Source organism: Leptidea sinapis, chromosome 10 (genome assembly GCF_905404315.1).
Source record: "Leptidea sinapis chromosome 10, ilLepSina1.1, whole genome shotgun sequence".
Lineage (NCBI taxonomy): Eukaryota > Metazoa > Arthropoda > Insecta > Lepidoptera > Pieridae > Leptidea > Leptidea sinapis.
Genome location: NC_066274.1, coordinates 3713954 through 3737408, shown reverse-complemented (window position 1 = coordinate 3737408; position 23455 = coordinate 3713954). Strand labels below are relative to the sequence as shown.

The following is a 23455-nucleotide window of genomic DNA, read 5'->3' as shown; positions in this document are numbered from 1 at the left end:
CAAAAGTTAGTTTCTTAAAGAGTCGTTTACAATATAACGCAATGAAAATATACTGACGCAAAAAATACAGTAGGTACAAAAAGAAGGACTTAAACAACAATTTGAACCGAATAAAATGTCTATATATAATTTGAAATATTCAATAAAAATATTTGAAGTTTTTCCCAAAAATAAACTTTGGAGTCAAAAATCTTTATAATAATAATAATCTTTATTTGCATTTGAATAAGGTCAGTTTTACAACTGCTCGTATTATCAATTATAATTTTAATAAAACAGTAATATTCATGTCAGATTTATATGACAATTTTCCTTAAATTTAAATAGTCATTTATTGAATAAAAACAATTTTTTATTAGCCATGTTGTTAATCTATTCTTAAGTTGATTACATGTCATGTCTTTTAAATGGTCGAGTAAGTTATTATATGTTTTTATTGCCATGTAATGAACATTTTCTTTGAATTTTCAGCGATAACAACATTCTTTTTTGAAAGAATTAAATAGAATTAGTATTTTTCTAAAACTTAAACCGAACAATTATTCAATTTAATAAGAATATTTTGAAAAAACAAAAGAAAACCAGTAAAATAAATGCCCATTTGCAGCTTAGCCACACGATCAACACAAATATTGCAGTATTTCTTGTAACGTTTACAATCCTAATCAGTCCGCGCCTTAACACAATTTTTGCCGTGTTCAGTTTTGTATGTATATACTTTCATTTTTCATTTTATTTCTACGTATAAGGTTACCGTTAACGAATGGAAAGTCAATAAACATGCACGAAAGAGTCTGATGGTCGTGTTAAATATTTAAATGGGATGCTAATATTATTTATAGGAATCAACAATATGTTAAAATTTATTTCCTCTATATTTTTGATTATAGAACAGTATAATATAACGTTGTGAATCCATTCGAATTAACCAGACCACATTTAAATGGAACGAATGGACAAATCCACAGACTGACAAAAATGCTAAAAGCAATTTATTTGGTCACACTTATGTTGTAATAATATTTAATTTACAGCCACGGTAGGCGGAGTTATTATCTATATGTACTTGGTATGAGTATCTAACTAAAAAAAAAAACAAAAAGTTTATTCAAAAGTCTATATATTTCGACCGAAGCAGCGAAAGAGTCAGCAACATAAATGGCCTGGTAATTTTCAGCATAGACTTAGAAATATCTTAGTATATTCTAAGGCCATATATCTTATACAAGAGGCTCCTTTGCACAGGATTCCGGCTAGATTATGAATTATGGGCCACAACGGCGTCTATTTCTGCCGTGAAACAAGAATGAGTGAGCATAAGGTACTGTATTTCGGTCTGAAGGGCGCCGTAGCTTGTGAAATTACTGGGCAAATGAGACTTGACATCTTATGTCTCAAGGTGGCGAGTGCAAACGTAGTGCCGCTCAGAATTTTTGGTTTTTTCAATAATTCTGAGCGGCACTGCATTGTAATGGGACGGGCCTACAATTATCATCTGCTGAACGTCCTGCTCGTCTCATCCCTTATATTCATTAAAAAATTGTATATTCGGAGGTCGTTATTAATGAAAAGTTGTGATATAAGTCCAGAGCACGTTATTTTGAGCGATGTTTTGCAGAACTGAATTTTTGATAAGGTGTTGTTTCAAGCACAATTATATGATTGTACCAAATTGACAAGAAACACCGTTACCAATTGAACGTTGTCAGCCGCGGTTGGCATTAGCATTTTATTATTTTATATTTTTAATCCACTACCTAACGCACACATTGACAAATCGAAATTTGTCAACCATCGGGCTATACGCTAGTATATTGGAAGTCTATGCAACAAAATATATATATGATTAGATTCACCAGTGGTAATTAGAAATAGAAATACTTTATTAGCAATAAAAAACACTCACACAAAAACACAACAATTTACAATATTAATTAAAATCTTAAGTACTAAATTAAATACCGTAACAATATTATAAATATTAAAAATAAAGTATTAAAAATAACAGTGTGAGCGTGATTCCCTGCTAAAAGGAGCTGACTCAGTATATTGTTGGTCAGTGGTCATTACAATGTAACATTTATAATTATGCTAAGTTACAAAGGTATTATCACTTAATGCATTATCTTTTACAGAGTAAACCGCATGCTTAAAAATGTGTGAAAATTATATGAAATAAGTAAAAGTTATTAAACAACCATTCTATGATATAGGATATAGGAAATAGGAATTTACCAAAATCTACCAAACAAGTCAAGATATAGGTACTAAACAAATCAAGAATATATTAATTATTTATTTTATATAATATATTTTTTAAACTTTCTTAACCTTGGCAACGAATCTCTGAATGGGTCTAACCATTTATAATCGTTTATAATTTTGCATAATCGCGACACAGGAGAATTGATCCCCAAAATAGTTCTGCGAGAAGTTTCTAGAGTATCATCATAATTTTAGAGTGCATACTCTAAAACATGGACACAAGTAAGACGTTGTCATAAACACTGTTAATACTTATGTAGTAAATCCAATATGTCCCTTCGGTGTTCCAGTGTCAGAAGTCTTTCAGTGTATGTTGAGAGTGATATATATATATATTATTTTTAAAAACAAAGACGGCGAATTTCAAAATCTACTTTTGTGTGTGTCCGACTCGCACTTGTCTGCTCTCAAAACGGCAAATCTTACTTTCAAATTCAGGAGTGTTGCCTTAAATAAAAAATTGCCATACTCAATGTAAAATTATGCTTTTTCCTTATGTCTTGTACATTTTTCCTCGATGTATACATATTTAAAGTCCCTCAATTTAAAACTTAACAATACTTGACCTGAAAACCTTATAGACAGAATATTAAATCACGGGCTTGAGTAATGCGAAAGTAGTGCAAACTTATCTCTTGCCCCAAATTTTATTTGGATTAAAACGCATTTATATTTGTACTTACTGTGTCAGAGTCAAATTTATCATTTTACGACTGATTGGTGGTCCTCGTTAAAATTGTTGTGAAGTGTCAGGGTTGCCAAAAGCCGAAATCACGTGAAATACAAGAAAATATTATATCTTTATTTAAAAAGATACACTGTTCTGTAATCCAAACAGAATGGCGTTTATACTTTATTTTTATGGTGGATAAGGTGATAAACTCTTGCCTATACAAAAGTAAGTAAAAAAAAGTACAATATTCTATGTAGGCATACTTACAAGCTAGCTTGCGAAAAACAACGCTAGTAGGGAAGATGTTCTACTTGGGCGCTCCGAGTGTGACAGCACCCAGTTTTGTTTTGTCATTGTGTGCGTTAGCTATTTTTGGTTTCATAATGCTGAAGGACTATTTCCAAACGTGGCTGATTGTTTACGACTTATCAATATAATACATAATAGCTTTAAGGGTATATAAACTTTTATAATCAAGTCCCAGCCACTGTTCAGGCCTTATCTATAAATAAATTTACATGTTTTATTAAAAAAAGGCTCTGTCGTAAATACTACTACACAGCTGAATATCAAAGTGATCGGAGAGCCTGGGTCTAGACCCATTATCTAGTTATGATTACTTTATAGCAATAGCAATGACAGTACAATATTGTATGTTTTATTCAAAACAGCCCAAAAAAAAGAATGCTGGAAGAGTTTCTTCCGTCGCTTCTTCTCTCTCAGAGCGCCATTAGTTTCCGTAGCGGTAGAAGTACCAAGTATATTAGAAATGACATCAAAAAGAATTGGAAGGAATCAATTTTGAGAGAATAAATGCCTTCTATGCCTTTTAAAGCGATGAAAATCGGTTACAGTGCCTAACGATAGATTCGTTTTACTTGAACATATCTTCGTTAGAAATAGTTCTCTCTTGCACGTTTCTGTGTCATATCGGTAGTTGATTTATTATATTTTAGTGATGTACGGGAGGTACTGGGATTTTGTGTGTGTGTGTGTGTGTGTGTGAAACCGAGAGGCGCGGATTCGAGTCCCGCATCCTCCATAAATTTTGGTACAAATCAAATTTGTATATATACCGCTAGTTGTAAGTTTATGGTTAAAGATGTAGTTAGCTACTTTAAAGCATGTTTCAAAGTTATCATTAATAATTTTTACAAACATTTGGAGCTCTTCAAACAATATGTCTACTTCCATGTTTATCTAATTTTGTTAGTTATCAGCGGTCTAGTTGATCCGCGCTCCCTTTTTTCCGCGTGTTACGTGTTCGTTGGTTCAAGGTCATATTTCATTAATAAACTGAAGTGGATTTCAGAATTGTTGTTTTTGTCGTTTTTATGTACGAAAATCCTCTCAGACCAAGTAAAAAAGCTAAGACGGAACTAAAAGAAGAGAGTAATTCTTTAAACATGTGGTGCGTTCGGTATTACCAAAGAGGATGTAAATACTACGTTATAAGAGGAGGGACTGCCTAAGTAAAAATCTAAATTTAGTTTAGTATGAAACGTCCAGTGATTGACATAAGTTTGAAATAGTAGTAATTACAGTATGGCGACGAGGTATCCGGATTTCGGCTATCCACGTTTATTACAAGACTTGCTTCTGCCCGCGACTTCGTCTGCGTGGAACTCGTATATATCGTTGCTCTTTACAACGATGATACGACTCGCTTGACAGACTCTAGCAGGCAGGTTAATGAATAAGGTTTATTCGCTATTTTCGCTATGGTGGTAGAATTGTGCTGAAGTTTACCAACAAAGTGATATTACAAATTACAATGCATGATATTATTGTTGCTTCAACAACAATATTGTAATTGTTGTTGGATTCGCTATAGTACTTCCTTATTATGTAGTGTACATTAGTGGTTCTGCCTTGAGGTGTTAGTATGACCAAACTGCTCGGCGAACTTACTCTAGAACAAGCCACGTAAAACTGCCCGTGTGAGAAGCAGTCCTTAGGTCAATCCCTGCCGTTTTTAACGTCTGACCCTGTGATTTATTAATCGTCATTGCAAAACAGACCTTAAGGGGGAACTGCAACCTCTTCAATTCAAACTGGTAGTCAGATGGTATTAGAGGTATGTGTGGTATATACATGGATTCACCTCCAGAGCTACGAGTGTTGACAGTGGCCTCTACCACATTGTTATGTAACGCTTTTATACACAACCTGGTCCCGTTGCACAACTTGGGAGGGTTCAGATTACGCAGTAACATCACAGGAGCACCCACTTTAAAGACAAGTTTATGAGTTGATAGTCCAGGCGGGTTGAGTGCATTCAAGAATTCCACAGGATACTGAACAGCATCATCCGTATTAACTACAGAGTCCACAGAGTTGTATTGAAGTTCTGGGCCTTCGAACGCCTTCAATAACGTGTCATTATAACAGAAATTTGGTCGTTCTTAGGACTCAGAATAGCACGTTCACACAACCACTCCATGGGTTTATTTGGCAGGTTTTGGACATCTGGGTAAATTCGGTCTATTAGGTCTTGAACGGTGTGCACAACTGACGCAAGTTCTGGTGGAATTACAATTTTGTCCTCAGTTATCGGATATTCTCCATTTCCTATTTTAAGCAAAAGATCGGAGAATTCCCCGGCGCACACGTGGCCTCTAAGTTGTTTTTTGAAATGTTTAGTTTTTTAATTAAGGGCCAAACATTTGACGTCTTAATGCATGCTTTGACTTCGTCAGCTCGACTTCCCCTCGGTACTACGGGCAGAGTCTGACGAAAGTCTCCAGCTAATAAAACCGTGACCCCTCCCATCGTGAAGTTGTTCCCTCGGATGTCTTTTAGGGTTCTATTAAACGCTTCAAAGGCCCCAATGTGCGACATAGTGCTTTCGTACCAAACTATAATTTTGCAATCGCGCAACACTTCTAGATGTAGCCAAATGTCTAAAAAATCTATTTAACTCCCTATTTCTTATAGCTCAAAAAAAGAGTCTCCCCATACACCCCTATTTAGCTTCTGCCTGCGACTTCATCCGCGTGGAACTCGTTTAAATATCGTAGCGCCATACAAACCTCAACCCCCCCCCCCCAATTTCATCCCCTTAGGAGATGATTTCCGGGATAAAAACTATGCTATATCCTTCCCCGGGTCTCGAACTATTTCTATATCAAATTTCATCTAAATCGGTTCATACAAACTTTGCACCCCTTTTAAACCCCTTTAGGGGTTGAATTCGAAAACTATGCTATGTCCTTCCCCGGGTCTCGAACTACCTCTATACCAAATTTCATCTAAATCGGTTCATACAAACTTTGCACCCCTTTTTAACCCCTTTAGGGGTGAATTCTTTCAAAACGCTGAAAGTCATTTTCTTGTATTGTAATAAGGAGTCCACACGCAAAGTTTCAAGTCTCCTACTTAAAATTTTACTCCATCCCCATACAAACTTTCAACCCCCTTTTTACCCCCTTAAGAGTGGAATTATCAAAAATCCCTTCTTAGTTGATACTTACGTTATGTAAACTACCTGTTGTGAAAAAAATCAGCTTTCTAGGTTCAACGGTTTGGGTTAGGCGTTGATTTAAGTGAGTGTCAGTCAGTCAGTCAGGACTTTTACGTTTATATAATATATAAGATATAGATTATAGCCGTCATCTGTCAATCTATAAAGCACAGCACGTTTCATACAATCGAGTGAATCGCTTTTTTCTTAGAGAGAGTTTCGCTAGACTGGTTATTAAAATGATAATTGAATTTGATTATTCGTAACTTTACTTATACATTGTGAAACAGCCTCTAAATATTTAAAACTATGAGTTAGCTCATACATAATGACAACTTACAGTTATGTTATGGTCTTTTCATTAAATATTATGACAAGCTATTCTTATCTAACAACCTTTTTGCATTATTGTAAATCACCAGACCAACTTTACAAAAAGTCAATATTCATAATAATGAAAAAGTAACACTAAAAACTTGTTTAATAAAATTTTTTGTTTGTTGAAGGTTTTTAAAAAAGTAGCTCATTATGTTTAGCATAATCATTTATTTCTATACATATATTATAGAGAAGATATAGTATATAATATAGTTGATATTTGAAACGAATATTAACTAGCTCAGAAACTACTGCACCTACTTTAATCCTTATTTTAACATTACACAGAACTGGCTTTATTTATATTCTTAAAAAAAAGAGATCCGTATTTAAAGTTCATCAATGCTACGCAAGGTGTAAAAAAAATACCGAAAAAACTTTCATCATAAAACTCAAAGAAATTATGCAAGAATTATTTGTAATAAGATACTTGTATTTGTACAGCTCTGAGAATCGTAACAAATGAAAACACTCAAAGAGCAAAGGCAGACGACTATCGAATTAAACACAAAAAGCCTAGCCTAGAAAAAATGACATATGGTACTTCCTACAGTAAACGCCATTAAAGTCTCGAAGACATTTGTTAATGGCTTGTGAAGCCGACTAAAGATTATGGAATCTCTCTTTGACGGGAAAATTTCGCATAGTATTAGATAGCACGACTGTTCCCAATGATACCGAAGTTTTACGCAACAAAGTTTATTGCTTTGTAGTCCAATTAACAGGTGTTTGCTATGACTCAATTATAACGACAAGTTATGCTATTACCATGCTATGATATAATTGTACAGTTCATTACGCGTGAACTACTCAAATATAAATATAGCTTCTTTTTCTCTCCGCATTGAATTTAAAGTTACAATTGTCTTTGCGTTTCATTTATGTTTTTTTTAAATTGACTTTCTTTTGTAATTGTGTTTACTTTTAATCTAAAACCTTGTGTGGTGTTTATGTAGCGTTGGATTTTTCATTTATTAAATTGTTACTTTTGTTAGTATCTCATTTTCTAAACCTCTGACAACGCGTGTGCAATTTCATAATAACCGGGTGTGAGGTTAGGGCGCGAAAGCATAAGAAACAGACAAATATTCGCATTTATAATATTTGTAAGAAGGCGTGCAAGAGAAAACTGTACATCTTTTAAATAACCCTCGGTGGTATCGTCTTTCACTTGATTAGTTTCATCCAGACTTATCAAGTGTACAAGTGTCTTAAGATTTCTTTCGCCCAGCAATCGATATAAATTGCAGTCTAATTTGAATGATTATTCGCATTATTCATAGATCATCGGAGGAATAGGGGCGGGGGACAACGTACAGATAGTATAATAATTAATTAGACATAAGTGGTGCCACTTTTTATGCGCTATTTGTCTTCTTCAGTTTATTCACGTTCATCGCACTTCGCAATGCGGATCTCAGTGTTCAATAAAGCGCTTGCATCGCTAAAAATCCAATCAAACACGAAATGTTTCAATCTTTACTAGCGCTACAGCGCTTGTAAAGGAATTTGCTTATCGGTACCATACGCAAAGACGTGTGAATTAGGCTGTGAGAATATGCGATGAGAAAAAATGCTCAATATGCGTCACGCTTATGCTTTACGTATAGGGTGATGGCTAATTGTCAGATGAAGTGATTATTTTTCTAATTTGTATTTTTTTTATGGAATATGAGGACAAATGAGACTTCAGGCCACCTAATGGTGATCTCCACCGCCCAAACTATCCTGCAAAACTTTAAGGCGCCTTTTTACCTCCGTACCCGCTAGAATGGGACTTCTATCTATGAGCCGGATGTATTGCATAAGTCGCAATAATTGCAGCTAAAACTGTGTATTATTATTATTGCCAAAGAAATATTTACTCTCAAAAGTACGGGACCCTTCGTTGTGCAAGAACGAAAATACCTGACCGGTGTTTTAATTGTTGGGTCATTAGTCAAGCTAAACAAAACTGTCTGACTTAGAATCTTGTTCGATAAAACTTGCTTATCATTTCAATTCTTACCAGAAAAAGCTACTTATGTCCTATCGTCTTGAATACAACGCTCAACGTGGTTTGAACTAACGTCCAAGCTTCGTTGTACTCAGAAGAAACTTCTTGAAAGCCGCAATGTGGAGGAACGTCACACGATGGCGATAGTGAATTGCTTACATCACAGTAATTGCTTCCAAGATACTCATTCATCCGAACAACGGGAACTTCGGTCTTCCCCTTAATGCGTTTATCTTATAGCTAATAACTCTCCATTTTGTTTTCAATTGTATCTAGTCTTACCACCATGACATCCGTCATTATTTCGATATCCTTTCTTGAGAAGACAGCTGCTGTCCTTTTATATGATATTGAATAGCCGAGCTACTGCAACTGTTTGTCGACTCAAACAATGACTTTTATCATTGTTCCTTCATCGGCATCCTGACCTCGTCACAAAGCGAACCCATAAAGACGTCTCAATCCCTTTACAGAATTCATATTGGAAGTTTTACGAGCGAGACTGCAGCAAATTTTGAATAAGGCGAATATATAAATTTTATCGACGAAGTTGCTTCAAGTTTCATTTGGGGGATATAACTTTGTACAAAATTACTTGAAACTTCTGTAAAGCGTCTATATACTGTCTTTTGTACCGACTTTTATTAATTATTTCTGTTTGAATACTTCTATGAGTTTGGCATTAGTTCTTTCTCTGATTAAAGAGAGTGTTACACATTTATTTAAAAAAATACTCAGTGAAGGATTAAAACGCGTGTAATTGTAGATGTATTTTGACAGTACGTCTACCTGTCCAAATACCACTTCAGAGGCAATAAATGGCGATGAACTTTACAGTAATAACTATGGCAATAACTAGTCCCCCAGAAAATGTGAGCCCGCCAAAGTCACGCAATGTAACTCTTACGCAAAAATCAAATTCATAAAAATCGATCGAGCTATTTCGGAGGAGTATGCCAAAGAGAATTTTATCTAAAAAAACTAAATTGGCATTCCTTTAAGTACATTACAATTATTGTATCTGAATAACGTGAATAGTATACATCGTGGTGGTTGACTCGGTGAAGAATCTACGTAAGGTGAATCCAAACAATAGAACAAAGGTAGAACAAAAAGTGTAACGATAATTTAAACAGCATTGTATTACTCAACGATGCATCGACCTATCGTTCTAGTATTGCCTGTGCCACAGTCGCCGCTCGTGGGGTAGCTGCATCGAATTTCGCGCCCTTCGCTTGCGTCGGTCAACCGCAATGCGAACTGTGTCATTGCTGTTGTGACCGAACTAGACCATATTTTTCTGGCGTCTACACTTTTACCAGTACGAGCCTCCTTTGCACAGGATGCCGTCTAAATTATGGGTACCACAACGGCGCCTATTTCTGCCGTGAAGCAGTAATGTCTAAACATTATTGTTTCGGTCTGAAGGGCGCCGTAGCTAGTGAAATTACTGGGTAAATGAGACTTAACATCTTATGTCTCAAGGTGACGAGCGCCAAAGTAGTGCCTCTCAGAATTTTTCAATTTTTCAAGAATCCTGAGCGGCTCTGCATTGTAATGAGCAGGGCGTTTCAATTGCCAACAGCTGAATGTCCTGCTCGTCTCGTCCCTTATTTTTATAAAAAAAAACACTGCTCCACAAATGAAATCAAAATCACTTTATTCATGTAGGTCAAGGAATTGACACTTATGAATGCCAAAAGTTTTCTTTTCTTTTTATGTTTACCGCCATTTCGGAAAAGGTTGAGATATTATATAGAGATATGAGACAATATAACTTTATATCAAGTGATGCAACATATATACTCAATGCCGTACACGAGTAAGTCTAAAAAAAGTAAATGTAAATGAATACGTAAGAACAAGAGTTTTTGAGTACAGTACATGCACCAATCCACACACCGCAAATAAATAAAGGTATTTTGCCGAGCATTTTAATAGCAATAATTATAAAAAATATAATAACTTTAATTTTTACTATATTTTATTTGTATTAGTTAATAGTCATTACTTTAAAGACATTGTTTACACATATACTTAACCTGTAGATTATATATATTATATTTTATAACTTTTTACTTTATTAAGTTTCTCTTTTTTGTGATTATTTAGTTTTAATATAAGTTTTAATCTTTACACCTGAAACAAAAGTTTAGTTCAGGCACAGTGTTAACTAGCTTTTAAGTAAAACTTGTATTTTCATTCTTATTTTGTATTTTAATAATCTCTTAATAAACAAATTGAATTTAAAAAATATGAAGCAGTTTCTGGTATGAGGATCATCATGCCACCACAAGTAGCGCCCGTTTGAGCATGACGCATGGGCCAGCCATCGCCTCCCTAAACCATATTTTAGGGAAGGGAAGGACCCGTCCTACTTCGCAGTGACATTTAAGCGAGCATGACGAAGCCTGTCACGAAAACTCAAAAAATTACATAAAAGAATGTTCAACTACATAATATTATGCAATACTCAATAAATTGCCAAAGTTGAAGAAAGTTAATAGTAATGTGGGATGCATCCTGCAACCCCACGTGGCTCCTCAAAATATGCCTTTGCCAAAAATAAGACAACATTTATAAAACGCCGTGTAGAGACTGGCTTAGGCTATGTCGATTAAATTGTCTTCAAAGCTATTTCTATACAACAATAGAAATGTTTGTTGTCAAAGCTTTTTGTTGGATAATGAAACTTTCTTATAATTTTAATGATCGCGCTCTTCTATAAACTTTGCAGTAAGTTAATATTGGTTACGATTGCTCATAGAATGTTTACTGTCATGTATATTCATGTTTTTCAATACGACAGAACATAATGTCTATCTCCTACATACACTTTCATGGTTTTAAACAATTTCATGATGCTATAAGAAAGTCAAATTTACAAAATATTCCTATTCAAAAAATTTAAGCTTCATTAAATTGCCAGAAAACCTCATGTCATTCTTAGAAATCGATTTAAAAGCGATATTACTAATTTAAAATTCGTCTCATTACAGATATCGCATGCATCTATGAAGCTACCTCCAGCCTGTAATCACTGCCAACTATTCCGCCCTACCGCTTGCTCAATGACGTCATGCTAGATTTAATACAAACATTTATGGATATCAAAACGCATGAAGTATTGGAAAGTTTCTGGCGTACGTGACATCAGGACACAATGAGTACTTCCCAAAGGTAAATTGATCAATTTGTAATGATTAATTACTACGATGTTGCACATTTTGTTTTCTTTTAATATTATAGAAAACAAACGGTAAGTGAAAACCAACAACCCATGGGCATTTGCAACAGCAGAGGTTAAGAGGTTGGCAGTCTATGGAGTGCTAGAATGCTAAAAGCTTAATGGTCCCTAAGTATAAGGTTCGGGAATACTGCAGCCGGCAAAAATTTCCACAAAGTTGCAAAATGTTCAGTAAAGGGTTAAGGATTTTGAGGCTGAAGCTATTATGAGTAACACAATGAATACTAATCAAAGAATTGCTTCACAGGTTCTTAAGAAACCATCTTCCGCGGGCAACAAAACTGTGTGTTAGTGTGTCGATATAACATAGAAACCTTTAAATAAAGCGAATATTTTTACATTAAAGGCCGAGGACTGTGTGTTGCCAGAGAGAATGGGTGAGGATGATCACTTACCAGATACGATCATGTGACCTTAACGCTTACGTGAGATTAACGCATGCCAAATAACCAAACACAAACTCAAATACCTTTCGTTAAATCCATAAGAAGTAGATAAAAGACAATAAGATCAGATAGTCGAATTTCAGGCAAAAAGAGAATTGATGCGACTTAAGTTGAAAAGTATCAAATTCTAATTAAATTATTTTTTATCACTTCGAATTCTTTGAAAATCTGTTTAGACAATTCAAATTGCTGGCATGCTAGCTGTGTGAAACCCCTACATAGTATTAATGTTTTATAACACTCATAATTAATATTATGATTTTGAGCTAATGTATATCTCATTATTTTTCAGGCAATCACGGAAATCTCGTGCGTCCGCAGCTGAACTCGAATCCACCTCTGAACTAAATTTAATTACCGCTTTACCATCAGTGCCTATACGGACAACACGTACATCACGCTTAAGAGCGGCCGCTGCTAGCAATTCCAACAAAAAGAAATCTAACAGAAGTTCCTCCGTACAATTACTATTAGAAGATGATACGTCAAAGTCCGGTAAAAATGCTAAAATAATAGATAGAGATAAGACCAAACAGTCTAATAACAGACGCCAGAGTTGCGAGAAGGAAAATATAAGTGTATCTCCGACATTCCTAGATAACGATATTGGTGCTATTAAAACGAAACATTCCATTAGTAAAAATATTTTAGAAAAAGACAAAGAAAAATGTAGCGTATTAATAAGTAGTCCTAAAGGAAAAGCTATTGACTCGAAATATAATTCTAAAATAGATGCAACGTTTAGAAGAAATTTAGTGGCTGAAACGAGTGTAGTTAATTGGAAAGATGAGACGAATGTCGATGAAGTGTTCAATGGTTTGCTGGATAAAACTAGCAGCTTAGACAAGGAAGAATTTGATGTCTTGTTTAAAGACATCGTAGAATCAAAAGAAGTTGATGTTGTCAATGGCGATGGACCGGTATTACGTGATTCTGAGCTCAAATTTAGTAATAATGTTGATATTCCTATTATAAATAAAGAATTTAATGACATATCTTGTGTGCAAATATGTAACGGTGATGTGCCAAAAGTGAATGAAGTTGGTTTATTGGGGGCTGTGTGTGTGCGTAAAGTTGAAAGATTTAGTGAGTTACTTAGTAATTTATGTTCTCCGCGGGAAGCAGATGACTTATTCGAACACTTATTGACAGAAAATGAGATTCATAGCAGTAGTAACCTGGTAAGATTCAAATTTAATTATTTACTTAGCAATAAAAATTTAACCCTGGGATATTCCCTAGTAATAGATATTTGTATATTATTTCCTTATAATGTGGTGTTAGAATTGATATCTAAACACAGTTATTAGTTTTACCTGCATCAAGTTTAAGTTACCTGCTAGAGTGTAATGATAAGAAAAGTTCCTTTTTATTCTTTTCCAAACATAGTAATGTACGTAATTTGTTCCAGCTTCACGCGAGTCACTTTTTAACATGATATTCTGTATTTATGATCAATAAATTTCGGAGCGCACGTATGTACAATTACATCAAATTCTTGATATCTTCGGTTGCACTAGCTTATGATGTGGCCTTCTAGTTATGAATGAATTTTTAAAATCGGTTACGTAGTTTTTGAGTTTATCCATTATGAACAAACATGCAAAAGATATAAATTTTATCGAGTAACGAACGTAACTATGTGTTTAGTACAAATTGATAATGCAACGACTCTTAATCCTCGAAAGTCGATGTGAGTGTAGGATTTAATGTATTACATTATCTGTTTTTACCTAGAAATGTGGTAAATTTATATAAGCCCATTGATAATATGTAATATATCAATATGTGTTTCTGAATGTATAATATAATACGTATGTAATAACATTATCTGCTACTGAAACATAGTAAATATGTTATTTTAGATAGTAAATTATGATATATGTTGATACTGTATATATTATGTAGGCAAGAAATTTGCAACATCGTGTCAACTCTTTATATGAGTTTTTATTCAGTCGGAGGCTCCTTTGCACTGGATGTCGGCTAGAATATGGATACCACAACGGCGCCTATTTCAGCCGTGAACGTGCCGTGGTTTTTCAATAATCCTGAACGGCACTGCATTTATATGGGCAGGGCGTATCAATTACCATCAGCTGAACGTCCTGCTTGTCCCGTTCCTTATTTTCATAAAACAATATGTGTATATAGATGGATGAAGGAATAAAAAACACATGCAAGCCGTTAGAAATCGAGAACGAATCGAAAGAGACACCTGATATTGAACAAGCAATTCTGTAAATATACTCGTATATCTCATGTTCCTACATCAGACTTATCGAAAGACATTATGGTTGCACGCCAATTGGTGTATTCAGTTTTCATTCGTAGACATAATAAAACTTCTTTCTTCGTTTCTTTCAAGTAGATGATTTCCAAATATTTACAAGTATTGTAAAATATTCATGCATTTTTGAGATATCATATATAATACTTACAAACTACAGCCAGATGAAGACGGCTAAAAAGGGGTAAGCCATTTTACGTGCTTAATACTTACTTAATATAAGGATGTACGTAGTTAAAGTACATTATAACTTTAAAATGATAAGTAGAAAAATGTCTTAAAAAACTCGACAGTTCGAGTTGAAGGTTGCTTTTCCAAGCTACAAACGTTTCAAAAAATATAGCAATTATAAGAGTTCACAAAAATTATAATATATAAGTATTCAATGTCTTAAATGCATAAACAATGTACCTACACAAAGTGATTGCAATAGGTATGTAGTGAATTTGAATGAGAAAATAATTTTTATTAAAATACTACGCATACTAGGCTATTTAGATAAAAGGGAAAAGCAGTTTAACGAATTATGGAGCTAATAAAAAGCGGTCTCAATACGTCATATTTTCAGAGTTTTCGTATTAGCAAATATAAAATGATTTTAGAGAAAATAGAATGTGGATAAATTAAAGAGATTTTCATATACGGCTACTCATACTATCGTGTAAGTGAAATATGGTTATGATAGAGGTATTTTAAAACCATAAAATTTCCATGTCGAGAGTAAAATACCACCCGCATCACGTTAACGTCTGGTATTCCAGAACCGCGCGTTTTGCAAGAAATTTCTTGCCACGCACAGCCACTTTGTGGAATCAATTACCGGCAGCTGTTTTCCCGATCCGATATGACTCAGGGACCTTCAAGAATTTAGCATACTCCCTTAAAGGCCGGCAACGCATGTCCATCGGTTTGCCTCACCACTCTCATCCCGTGAGCCTTTTGCCCGTTTGCCTCCTCTTATATAAAAAAAAATCGAAGCGTCAACCCCTTCGCGTTATGTGTGCATAACTAAATTTCTAACTACTAGAATGCCATAGGTAATGACACAGTCGTGACGAGCGACTGTAGCATTACCACTTCACTTCATGTAACGTATGTTCATAGGCACATAAGTGAATTTGCCAGAAACTGTCATAACCATAATGTTAACACCAGGAACAGACATAAACTGATGATGCCTACTACTCGGCTAAGTAAAGTTAGTAAGTCTTTTGTGGGGCGATGTATATTATGCATTTACAACAAGATCCCAGAAAATGTTGAAAACAAAAGTATTACGTTATTCAAAAGAATTGTTAAAAAACGTTTGTGTGGTAAAGGTTACTGTAACAAAAATGACTTTCTTAATGATACCACAGATTGGGAATGGAGTGACCGCCGTCAGGTTATTAAATAATATGTTTAATTGTACAATATTACTTTGTAAACATATTTATTCGATGAGAAAAAAAAGCCCGCTGAGTTTTTAGCGCCCATTCTCAGGTCTGAGGCATTCATTTTGGAATGGGTGGTAGTTTTTTGACTTTCAATAAGTGATGTCACATCCTATTTTGAATAAAAATATTTGAATTTGAATTTGAACTGCGGCGTATATTTGATTGAAGCGAGGTAAACTAAGTCTGTGTAAAATGATCAAAGGATCAATCAGCTCAATTTTTAAATAAATATTGTAAATTATGTTTGTTTTTAATTATAATAATTGAACCAAGTCGAAATTCAAAATTCTGTTTCGACAGTAACCTAGAAAATTTTGAAATTTTTTTTATGAGTTAGAAAATTTTTAAACCCGTGCAGAAATGGTCGAGAAACAATTTAACACAGAAATCAATTGGAGTCACCCGGTGGGATTCCCGCTCAGCTTCGCTTCCCTCAATTATTTTATCAGGTATTTCTATATACAGTGGTAACCTTGATAGAAAACCATTGCTGGGGATACATTGTATTCGGAAACATGAGAAAACTTACTTTGGGAAAACATTTGGAATAGTCAGTTTGACATGAAAAAAACCGAAAACATTTCAAATTGACTATTTTTATAATAATGCAAATTGACCTAGTTTTATACTTACAAATTAAAAATGAAAACAATTAATTGGTTTCTTCTACCATTTTTTTCTCAGATTCAGGTTTTTCTATGCTGCCCCAGCTACAATTTATATAATTAGCTTTCGGTTAATATATCCTCCTCCTCGCGCCGGTTTCCTCAGTGCTGAGGGTCGTGATCATCTCGACAGAGTACTTTTTTGCGTATTATTTGCCGCCATCTGCCCCTGTCGGAAGCAGAGTGTAAAGCGTCGTGGACAGTGGTTTCAAGGGCAGTGCGAATCTGATCGGTCCATTGCATGGGGCTCCTTCCTCTTGGTCTTTTTAATATTTATATGGTTATGTGTAAATGGTTTATATGTTAATATTTTGTCCATTTCTGTTTGGCTGATTATATGAATATGATATTGTAAGAATATCTATGTTTTTGTATCGTATGTGGATATCCCCAATGTTAGAAGTAAATTCTGTTAGCAGCTTAAAATTGGTGAATGTATGATCATTTGCATAGAAGTGAATCTTACCCGACTTTGACTGCCTTGGTACAAAATGATATGGGCAACAGAGGTCACATACCATGAGATGAGGCTTTTCCCCTCTCCTTTATGGTTAAAACCCAGCAGAACTAAAGCTTACGTATGTGTAATGTTAGTTACAGAACTGTTCAACAGTTTGTTATTTTTAAGTGATATCCCTAACTACTGGGTTTACTCAGAAAGAGCGGCGGTACCACAGCACGAATCTATCATAAATCACGTTTTTCGCTTACGATAACCACGCGTGTTTATCTAGCAACCCGTAACATAAACCGAATAATGTAACCTCTACTCTTGTCTCAAGTGGTTGGCGTCGGGTTTGGCGCCAAAACAACTCATCAGGTGGTATCTGCGGGCACGCGGGCCGTGTTTACATATCAGAGGTTAAATATACAAATTTAGTTGTACCAAAATTTTTGGACTATGTGGGATCCGACCCTGCGCCCTGTGAGGCGCTATCACGACGGATGGCTTAGTTGGTAAGAGCGTTACGACGTAACCCGAAAGACGCGGGTTCGAATTTCACATCGTCCATAAATTTAGTACAAATTAAATTTGTATACAGAACTGTTGTCACCATACCATGCATGCCATTTCATCTTTTGTATTGTCTGACAGGCGCTTTGAGATCTGTTTCATGTTTAACATGGTACACTACGCCCTAGGTCGTTTCGTGGTGCGTAGTGAATTACATTATATTGTCACTGTTATGAAGCAGATGATGCACCATGAAATCAGGTCCGCCATTTACACTTCCCATCATTTATTTCAATAAGTTTGCTTGTAAATATTCGTATATTTTAAGCTTCGATACAATTAGGTCAAGCGAGGTGCTTATACGGTCGTGTCATGAAATTACATGTAAATTATAGACGAGTTATATTATTATGTCCGCGTATGGCCTACTCAGGGCTTCTGCGTATATGGACTCGTAGTTCGCATATAAGCACGTAATTACGACAGGTCTTTGTTTGTAAATATTGTTATCGCCATATTAGGAATCTTTCCTGCGTATTTTTTAACTTGACTGTAAAACTCGTGAATACTGATAAGTGACCCTATGAAGTATGCGATTGCTTGTACTTTTATATATTCTTTGGTAATGGTACTTAATTTACATTCCTGATTTATGCAATATTCGAACCCGGGCCTTTTCGGGTAGGTACGTCCCAGCGCTCTTAATAACTAAGCCAACCTACCACGTACCTGTGTCCGTAAATTTTGTAGAAGTTTAAGATCCCATATTTATTTTTATTGTATAGTTAGATAATAGTTTCGTTTCGATATTAATCGGTTTTTTTATCTTAGATCTTTAGATCATTTAGATCCCAGAACTCGGAAATAACTTAAAAAAATAACAATTTTTTTATATTCGAAAGATCGAGACCTCATGTCTATTTCCTAATCTGCAATTATTGGGGTTGAGCACATGGAAAACTTCAAACAAATTGTGTGATACTTCTGGTGCTATAGGGGTTACTCGTTACCCACTAGCAAAATACAGTAATAGAACAGTACTTTAACTTAAGGCGAAGGGTAAACAGAAAACACGCAAACAAGGTGTTTTTAGACAAGTTTTGTGGTGAAAATATAGCATTTTGAGCTATGAACACTACTTTATCCTGTTACACATACCCTTAAGTTTTACTTGTAGGTTGCTAATGTTTATTGTTGGTTAAAGTTAGCACTCCAGAGCTATTAGGAACTACCAGTTTTCTTTGCAGTTAAACAAGTTTATCTTTTAGATTTTACTTTTTTATGTAGGTATTCAGATTAGTAATCAATAATAAGGATTGTTAGCAATTAAGCAGTTTGCGCCTGTTAAAATGTTATATTTTCGATCCAAGAATTTTGAAAATATTGGCTTTGTTACATAGGAGCCGTGAACTCCTATCGCTCAAGGTCGCCGGCATTTAGTGTCGCCTTAATACTATAACGCCCGTATCGACGCACACACACAAACACACGATTTACATGGCCGCTAAGCAATCTTGAGAATGCAAAACTATTGAGTGCCACGCGAGACTGGTCGCTGTCCGAGTTAAATTAGCTGCTCGAGGCCGTCTGCGTCGTAAATCTTTTTGTATGTACCAACCCTAGCGCTCCGCCCAGACGTAGCTAAAACTTAAAAGGTAACGATCGTATATCTTGATACTCTATATAAAATAACGTTAATATATTTCGTGGTATAATTCATGTATAGTATTTTTAAGTTAATAATGACATAAACAATGCAATACGAATGACGTGGGCAGAATTAAGTACGCCTACAATAAATTCTTAGCAAAAGTGGCTGCATGAGTATTTTGTCTTGATCAAAATTTGCACTGGATATTCTAATAAGAAACCAACCATTGTACAGTTTCTTAATCTATAAAATTAACTAAACACAATATAACTTATTATTATTATTATTCAGAGTTAACTTTCATTACTATAGGTAATTGTAAGAGTGGCTGTCTATAAACTGATACCAGATCTTTTCTTACTAGTTAATACTGTATCATGAAAGGATAGTATTATATCTTATATAGGTCTTCAGAAGTCTATCTCATAAGGATAACATCCGATATCCATTTTAATACTTTTGAAAACTGGCAATTATAAAGCGGTAATCTAAAAGCTGTTTACACAAATACGATATATATATATTAATCCTTATCATTTTATTGCTACATATTATAATATAATAATTCAAATTTACGTTTTTGTTTCATTTTTGACTCACTAACTTTGATTACACATTTCCGATGGTTTTAGACTACATTATTCCCGGATACTTGCATGATTTTTTTTTCTATTGTCAGAACACCGTATGTAGGGTCAGCTATTAATATTATAATTCGACAACATTATTTATTACAATTAGAACAGCTGTCTCGCTTTGTAGTAATGCAATACCTGTAGGTATGTTACTTAGCTTTAATATGATTTATTTATGACGTAGGTAGCGACTACTACTGACTGTTTAAGAAAACAATAGTGCACTTAAATACTAATTTGGAAATACTTAAATTATGCCCAAAATGTCATACGAAAATATTCTCAATCGACCAAAGAAGACAAGCCCCAAATACGGAGTGATAAATACGACTGCCGAATAAGTTGATTGTATAATATGAAGTAATTTGTCTTCCTAATAAGTACTGATTGGGACTCGGTTACGGAATACCTCGCGATGTACCTACATATTGGCACGCCAAATAACTTTCATTTATTGCTGCTGATTGTAACGCAAATGTTTTAATAATTATTTGCTGTATGGCGTGTTATTTCAGTTTCGATAATCCAACGCACGTAAAGGAATTCATTCGATTTAATAATGTGCCAAAGTGAATTACGTGTATGGTTATATGTCCGATTTATATAATATCTCTATATAATAAAGCACTGTTTTTGTCTAACAATGTTTATAAGTTATTTATTGTCTTATTTTTTTTGCGGGGCTTCAATTTTTCATTCGACTATTCATTTATCATTGCTTAAATTCGATAGGTACCCGTGTAAAGGAATCTCGACCTTATGTTTTGGGACTTAAGGTCGAGTATAACATAACTTGCTGTTACTGTAAACAATCTATTTCCTTGTTTATTGTTCCTTGTAGATTGTTTATTATTTTCTACATTGTTTGACATCATTTGTGAATAATCCTTAGGTGTGTATGTAGAGGCGAACTTGATTCATTTATTATAAATGCTAATGATATATTGCTCATATATCAAAGACATATAGATCGATCAAGAAATAATAGGGACTTAAATTTGTAATTTTTAAACAGTTTATTTTTAAGTGATATCCCCATCGTTGATTAAATATGTACATATTTAATTTGATTCAAAATTCACAGCATACATTCATACAAAGTTACCATCAGCTGAACGTCCTGCTCGTATCGTCCCTTATTATCATTAAAAAAAATTATTCGTAGTTATTTTATGCTTATTATTTTTTTTTTATTTGCCGTCCGTACAAGTGTACGTGTTTGGGGTGTCGTATCAAACGCTATAATAGAAAGGTGTAATTTATAATAATTGACTGTAGCTGATTTTATTTCCACCTGTTACGTCTCATGGCTGTTCCTTGTGTTATTCTTTATTTTAATATTATATATTTCTGTAATAAGTACAATATCAATAGATATTCCCATCGGTTTCAAAAACGGCTACGGGACCAATTATGAATAATTTTTGCAGGCAATTTTCAGACTAGCACAGCGAGGGAGTATATCAACGAATTTTTGTTTTTTTTTTGGGTTCGACTTCGAGTATAATCCCAACTTAAAGGCCAGCACCGCATCTGACCTCTGGTGTTGCGACTGCCTCACTGCGATCCATCACTTTTATAAAAGAAAGTGATAACGGTGCAAGCCTAAAACTGTTTACAAGTGGGCGCTAAGCATCTAATGACTAATTCTATTAATCTCTGGATTCTAACGAGCTGTCATATAGTAAGGACACACCTTCACATAGCCAAGCCAACGATTTGAAGTGAAAGACGGAGGTCTGCGCGCTCGTGAAGTCAGTCGAGAATACGACGCGTGGTAAACGCGCACGCGTTACTTAACGAACAAATTACGGTTGATAATATTATTAGTAAATGTTACGTCATAGTTTTTGATAGTTGGTGTTTGCGGCTGTTGGCCCGGCGTTCACGCAAGGCTGGATTTGCATGTTGTTCTAGAGAAAGCTGTGGTTTCTGTGTTGCTACTAAAGTTTATCGTTCATTATGGTCATTGATTACTAAAAATAATAGTTATTTGTTTCGATAAGTTACAAATTTTCGGTTTTTCATCACTGATGTCTGTGAAGTTATATTACCAGTGGGAGGCTCCTTTGCACAGGAAGCTGGCTAGATTATGGGTAGCACAACGGCGCCTATTTCTGCCGTGAAGTAGAAATGTGTAAGCATTACTGTGTTTCGGTCTGAAAGGTGCCGTAGCTAGTGAAATTACTGGACAAATGGGACTTAATATCTTAGGTCTCAAGGTGACGGGCGCAGTTGTAGTGCCGCTCAGAATTTTTGGGTTTTTCAAGAATCTTGCGTGGCCTACTTTGTAATGGGCAGAGCGTATCAATTACCATCAGCATCAACGTCCTGCTCGTGTCGTCGTTTATTTTCATAAATAAAGTTACATTTTCATGTAAAATCTTGATATTTCGTCGCTGCCTTTTATCTTTATCATTGAACACTCCTAATGGCGCTTTGATTTTTCGCTCAATGTCTAATGTGACACATTTCGTTAAAACATTTAAAGGATTAAAACGCGTGTAATTGTAACTGTGTTTTTACATTAGATTTTTCCGTAAAAGTTACATATTTATTATTATTTTAGTTAACCCGAAGTTTCAAGACCTTTTCTGATCTCGTTTTAACGGGTACTGCAGATGAAATGAGTCCAAGATAGTATTTGTCATAGTTGGCATTATGAACTTACACGCGTTTGGAATCCTTTAAAAGTGTTTTATTTAAATGTGTAACACTCGCGTTAATCAAAGAAATAAGAATACTACATTTCGTTATATTTGATAAAGTTGAGGTCGCACAGTATTTTTTGTCGTGAACCAGTAATGTGCAAGTATTATTGTGTTTTGGTTTGAAGAGACTTAAAATTACAGTGACGAGCGCAATTTTGGGTTCATTATGGCTTAGATAATTTATACGTCTAGATAGAGTCTCTTGCTATTAGACAACCGATAAAAACAGGCCAGGAATTATAGCTTAGTGTGCGTGACAAGCGACGTCTTACGGCCGTTCCCAATATTCAGTCACTTGAGATAAGAATCGTAAGTGTCGTTGACTTTTCTGTCCCAATAAACTTATGGACGGTAACTCACCTTATCCGTACACGCTGTCTGTCAATGTGACGACGTATAGCTTACCTGCTATAGAAGTTTGTATGGAAATTGTAATTCACGCGTCCCAGTATAAGGCGATAAGAATGACTTATCGGGTATATTGGGACAGCTTCAGATTATTGACAGCTAATTACTGACAGTAGAAGTAGAAGTTATTTATCTCTATATTGGGAACGGCCGTTATACTCGCGATTTGCATGACACTGTGTTAGTGTGCGTGAATTTCTCAATATAGAAGTTAGTTCTAAAGTAAATTTTTTTCG

At 34.8% G+C, this 23455-nt stretch overlaps 1 protein-coding gene across 3 annotated transcripts in view; it reads left to right on the top strand.

The window, feature by feature from the left end:
- LOC126966469 (supervillin) overlaps positions 1 to 23455 on the top strand; it is a 248261-nt gene that overhangs the window by 24445 nt on the left and 200361 nt on the right. For all 3 annotated transcript variants that reach the window (XM_050810516.1, XM_050810518.1, XM_050810517.1), the window contains exons 2-3: positions 11775 to 11955; positions 12761 to 13649. In XM_050810516.1, the coding sequence (XP_050666473.1) occupies positions 11939 to 11955; positions 12761 to 13649 (906 nt within the window). In that variant the 5' untranslated portion in view covers positions 11775 to 11938. The remainder of the gene's footprint in view (positions 1 to 11774; positions 11956 to 12760; positions 13650 to 23455) is intronic.